This window comes from Terrapene carolina, unplaced genomic scaffold, assembly GCF_002925995.2.
Source record: "Terrapene carolina triunguis isolate 2854851 unplaced genomic scaffold, T_m_triunguis-2.0 Scaffold62, whole genome shotgun sequence".
Taxonomy (NCBI): Eukaryota; Metazoa; Chordata; order Testudines; family Emydidae; genus Terrapene; species Terrapene triunguis.
This window is the reverse complement of record NW_020664413.1, coordinates 38,598,755-38,604,754: the sequence shown is the minus strand read 5'-3', so window position 1 is coordinate 38,604,754 and position 6,000 is coordinate 38,598,755. Positions and strand designations below refer to the sequence as shown.

The following is a 6,000-nucleotide window of genomic DNA, read 5'->3' as shown; positions in this document are numbered from 1 at the left end:
GCGGCCGGAGGCTTTTTTGCCTGGGGCGGCAAAAAAGCCAGAGCCAGCCCTGCTTGAAAGTGGTTGTCTAAGACAAGTAGTTGCCTATTGGAGGTGCTCTTTAATAATCATGATTAATACTTAGCACATAAATTGTCTTTTAATATAAAAAGCACTTTACTAAAGTTACTTTAACTTATAGGTTTTACTATATAAATAAAGTTCCTCTATGCATGTTTTATTCATAATTATTTCAATGCAATGGGATAGATAATTTTCTTCAAATAGTAAGAAATTCTATAAAATTGAAAGCAAAGCCTAAAAGCTCACAGACTAATCACAGGAAATCACAGGGGAGGTGCATATTGCAGTATTAAAATAAGGTCACAGTAGTCTATAACAAGGATTGCACTATATCAGGGATCGGCAACCTTTGGCACGTGGCTCGCCAGGCCAAGCACCCTGGCTGGCCAGGCCAAGCACCCTGGCTGGCCAGGCCAGTTTGTTTACCTGCCGTGTCCACAGGTTTGGCCAATCGCGGCTCCCACTGGCCGCGGTTCGCCGCTCCAGGCCAATGGGGGCTGCGGGAAGTAGAGGCCAGCACATCCCTCGGCCCGCGCCGCATCCCGCAGCCCCCATTGGCCTGGAGCGGCGAACCGTGGCCAGTCGGAGCCGCGATCGGCCGAACCTGCAGACGCGGCAGGTAAACAAACCGGCCCAGCCTGCCAGGGTGCTTACCCTGGCGAGCTGCGGGACAAAGGTTGCCGATCCCTGCACTATATACTCCCTCTGAAGCGATGACTTTAACAACAAACAAGTTGGCCACCAATATTTCAGAAGAACCCTTTATAACTAGGGGCTAGGCTGTCACCAGTAGATTCCTATGCAAAGAGTCCCTCCACGTGCAGCTCTCTCCTCTTTTACAGAAGAAGGGGTCAATTGCCTTCTCAGCATCATTGCTGGAGATCTGTGTCTCACGAGGGAGTGGTCTAAGGAAATGGTTGTTATGCTCCAGCAATTTGCAGAAAAGCAGCATGATGCTGCATTAACTTTTCCCCAGAGCTGTCTATGAACTAAGGGACTCCCTTCATGGGAAACTGGAGGGGGCTAAAGAGTCTGCAATAAAGAGGCACAGAGTCTTCATTTGGAAGGCACCATATTGTTGGTGGATCTCAAGGATCTTGAGGGACAGAACCCTCCATTCATTCAATGAGAGAACATGCCTTGTCCCCCACAGAACAATCTGGGGAAAACCTCTACAAAGGTGGTTTTCTTCCTTCAGTCTCTCTCTCATGTTCTTTCCAAGCGACAAGGCGCTCTAGCTTTAAAGTAGCCAATTCATCCAGGAACAAATCCTGGTCCCACTGAAGCAGTGGCAAAACTCCTATTGACTTCAACGGGACCAGAATTCTGACTCTACCAAACTGAGTAAAGCAATATCATTCTTCTTCCTTAACTATCTTCACAGGAGAAGGAAATGCCTGCTCATATTTGATAACAAAGCTGACGCCATTATGAACTGTTTTCCAGCTACTTCCACAGGTCTCTTTCCAACTAATTTGCTGTACAACAGAATAGGGCAGTGGACTGAACTAAAAATGGACATTTCCCATCATCTATATGAGTCTTTACTTAGTAAATATTCATTTTAATTACTCCTTTAGTTACCCCCACAGGGGCAGTTAAACAGGTGCAAAGGTTTACTAGCTTGATATAACAACTGTTCTTGAAGTTGCTTTTTTATTCTGTTTTCATATTAATTTAGAGCTTGTTCTGACATCCTTATTCACACTATGAAGGGACTTACGTTGCAAGTGCTCCCAATGTGCCTACGGTGTCAGAATCAGGCCTTTAATTATTACATTATATGTGCAACTGCTTTGGGACATCTGTAAAGAAATAATTTTATGAAGAAAATTTGTTTTATAGGTAAGAACTAAACTATTTTTTCATTAAGTTACAGAAAAAAAATGTATTAGTTCTTCCATCCTACCCTATGCACAGCTCGTTCAGTCAGTATTCCAATGCTGACTTCCCTAAACAGGTCTGGCTTTAGAAGGCAAGAGAGGCATCCAGCCATAAATATGTTCTAGACGATCATAATGAAGAGCCCTAGCTAACGGTTTTGAATTGGTTTGCAGCAGCAGTAATAGGCCAGCTGTGCCCTACAAAATAAGACTTTCATACTAAAATGATGAAGACGAAAAAGAAATAGGTACATTTAACGTGAACACAATAAATGAAATTACCTTTGAATCAGCTTCCCAGCACTGATGCATCAGTTCTGCAAAACTTCTGGGACAACTGCTTGGAATGGTTAATCTCTGCAATGGAGAAAGGATTCACCAGATAAATGAAAGCAAAGAGCAATTTATTTTTCTTAACGGTTTAGTCATAATACTTTCTATAAGACTGGTCATTTGATGTTTCAAGCAAAAAGATGAGGCAATTGTTCAAAATAACCATTAACAGCATGACAAAACTCCATAATTGAGGATCAATGTACAAAATCCAAAATAAGACACCATAAGGAACAGGTGGAGCAAATATTCAAACAGAGTATGTTAAAAAACTAACAAGTGCCCAATAGATCAAATGAGGCAAGCCCATGGAAAGTCTCGCAAATGACTATTAAATGTTTAGATCAATTAACTGCATTACTGGGTGTCCACAGATGTACCTCAATATAAATGTAATGTGGGAGAAAACTTAACCCCTTTCTTCCACATAAAGTAATCCAGCAAAATTTTACTAAAATCACTATTGATATCACAGAGAAATGGCTGAAATACACATTGCATTGTCTGAGGAGGCGATGAAGTTAAAAAAATAAAATAAAAGAGAGATTTCTATGAGAACCTTACTCCACAAGGTAAGTTTCATGAAGCTGTGGTCAGATTAAGTAATTGTGATATCACTAGCTCAAAAAAAGAACTCAAGGATCAAAGAGAACTTGTATATTAGGTGGCTGAAGAAGGCCAGTACTAAAACAATTAGCTGCAGGTTACAACCAGGACTGCTACAACAGGGAACCAGTTCTAAATCAATTTGGTTTCCTTTGTAGGGAATTAGAAAGATACCTAAGACAGGCTATCCTAGAGGCAACTTTTAATTTGCAACTCTTTCTCCAGTCTGGAAAGATCCAAACCCAAATCCCACTACATTTGATGAAATGAGTATCTTTATCGCATTACATTTATAAGGAGATACCGCTGGGCTCTCAGTTAACTGACTTCAGATGTTTGATACCAACTAAAATAGATATGTAAATACACAACAGAATGGTTCTTCATTGGAGGATCTGCAAGGACCTAGAAATCTGAGAGGCCAAGTTGGAAAAATGATTCTCTAGTGCTATAAACAGGACAGAGGCATATAAAGATGATCTAACCAAGATATTATAGTTCCATTCAAACCAACTTGCTACCCCAGGCACTTTGCTGCACTAATTCTGGCACTGCACAAGTAAAGCAGAGCAAGTTGTATCAAATTATACCATTATATTACTGCAACGTGACCTGCAAAGCCATATGAGCCACAGCATGCCAAACTAGGAGTACAACAAATTTGTCTGCATAAGCATTTAAACAAGACAAAAACTGGAAACATGAGACACTCAATAAAGATATTACTGAAATGTAATCATTAAAATAATGCATTGCTGGTGAAAAAGCTTTTTGCACAAGAAATACACTGAAATTCCTATAGTGCATGAACAAATTGCACTGCCATTTGATACTCGGTCAAGTCATTTGCCTAAAAATATGTCTGCTAGTCTTGCTATGGCATTTGTCTTTAACCCTCACTGTTCACGTAGATGGAAAATAGGTTACCAGGAGACATGTAATCATCAATTAAAAGCTGTCTTATGTGTGCAGAATGTAATTTGTCAGGCAATATATAGGTAGCATATTCCAAGGCTACCATACCATAATAAAGAAAGTATTTCTCAGTACTAATTTGTCATTAGCTAATGCCAACCATAATTTGAGCATTCACATTGGGGTGAAGCAGGTCTGGATTAAAAAGGAAAATATTCAAGCAGGATGAAATTCACCTTTGTGCAGAGGACCCAAACAAGACCAAGCACCACTGAAGTCATACTTAACCTCTTAGGAACTCCCTTTGTCCTCAGTGAGTATGCTTTAGACCCAGTTCTGCACTGACTTTTAGAGGGAAAAGAATGTAGATTGGACCAACAGTGTGTTTAATTCTGTTCTGAATCACACCTATGCAACCCCATTGACACCAATAGGGTTTGCACTGGTTTATTTGAGAGAAGAACCTGCCCCTTTATATTTATTTACTTACTGTGAGAGACATACATTCCATTTTTCTTCTGCTGGAGAAGTGAGGAGTAGGAGAGCAAGTGAATATTTTGCATGACTGTTATTTTGCAGGACTGTGTTGGGCACATTCAATAGATTGTGATCAGATTAAAAAAATACTGTCAGTGTCAATCCATTTATTGCACCACTTAGGAAGGAAGATTGCATAAGAGGCACCACCATCTTGTTGCAACTATCATCTAGTACTGAGAAGTTCATGAAGGACACTTGTTTTTTCTTAAGCTTCTTCTGGCTGTAGTAAGGCAGCATGTCATGCCCACATTTTGCTTATAATATATTTTAATAGTTCCTTGCTTTGGAAAACCATGAGGAAATATATTTGTACCCTTTAACATCTTTCAGCCGAAGATCAGTTCTCTTCACTGAATTTTAAATGGTCTGGTATTGTATGGCAGATCCTGCATAAACCTGTGTACTTGATATGCACAGGAATGCCATATACAGTATATAGAAAAGTTTCTGGTCTCTCTCTCCAAAATAACTTGGCATTAGCTGTATGAGGCTTTTCCCATAGTGGGAGAAGGAATCCTGTTATGTTTCCTGTTCTGATAATATTATTCTGTAGAAGGCTGATTTCATAAGGCTTCTCTCTATTAATGTAGCATTTCCAACTAATCTGGACATCTCATGTACTTCGACAGGGAGTAGAACCAATCCAGTCCCCAAACAGAACTAAAAAAAATACAAAGGTGTTTCCCTCTTCATTTGTCTCTCCCTCTGCTATTTAATATTTAACTCTATTTTATTTAAGTATAAAGTATTTTGGGAAATAGTTTGTATAGAAGAATATAAAACTGTATTGTAGAGATACTGGGTTGTATTATAATGTTACCCAAACTTCCACTGTGTCTAGATAGTAGAGGTTTCCTCTTAACTGAGATTTCCATGCTTGTCTGTGTGTGGTATAGTCCCAACTTTAAATGTTTTTTTAAATGTAGTTACTGTCTTTGATATCAAAGAACCATGTGTTCAGACATATAGCTCACATGTCCAACTAACTGAAAGCCTCAATTTGTGGGAAGAAGAAAAGCGAGGCTGGGGACACTGTACAAATGGTGTTTACACCACTGAAGTTCTTTTGAAATGGAAAGACTCTGCATGAGGAAGCTTGCAGCTATGCCACAGCCTTGCCAATACCAGTGAGGAGCTCATCTTCAATGTAGTGTTGAACGTAGGTGGCAAAACTGTAATTTCTCTCTTTTTTTTAAACTATTTTTTCTTCTTTTATTTTTGAAATTCTCATCTAAGCGGCAGTTTCTTGTACTATAGTGACTCCTGCTGGGAGAGTTAAGTTGAAGTAGCTGAAGGTCTCTTACAGATATATCAACTCCCGGCCAGTAAAAAGATGTCCTAAACGCAGGAGATGGAGTTAAACTGTTCCCCTACCTTGGACGCAATGGCTTCTTTCATCACTAAGAACAAACCCCTAGGTTTTACAATTGAGACTGAGAAACTAGTACAGTACTTGTACAATTTTTGATCTACAGCATCACGACGTGAAGCTGCAACAATTAGATGTAAAGGGTCCATTCATGAGGAATAACATCACTTTGACCCTTTGTGTTAGCTCCTACTGCTAATCTTTCCATACGCGTGAACTTACTTTCAATTTGAAGAAGATGAAAAAGTCTTTTGCAAAACCCCAATACTGTTTTCTGATCTATGTACCTGA

The 6,000-nt window shown here is 39.6% G+C and overlaps 1 protein-coding gene across 4 annotated transcripts in view; it reads right to left on the bottom strand.

Moving 5' to 3' along the window:
- The window catches only part of MAP3K20 (mitogen-activated protein kinase kinase kinase 20), a 134,367-nt gene that overhangs the window by 54,820 nt on the left and 73,547 nt on the right, over positions 1 to 6,000 (bottom strand). For all 4 annotated transcript variants that reach the window (XM_024211385.2, XM_024211541.2, XM_024211620.2 and 1 more), the window contains exon 9: positions 2,229 to 2,303. In XM_024211385.2, coding sequence (XP_024067153.1) covers positions 2,229 to 2,303 — 75 coding nt within the window. The remainder of the gene's footprint in view (positions 1 to 2,228; positions 2,304 to 6,000) is intronic.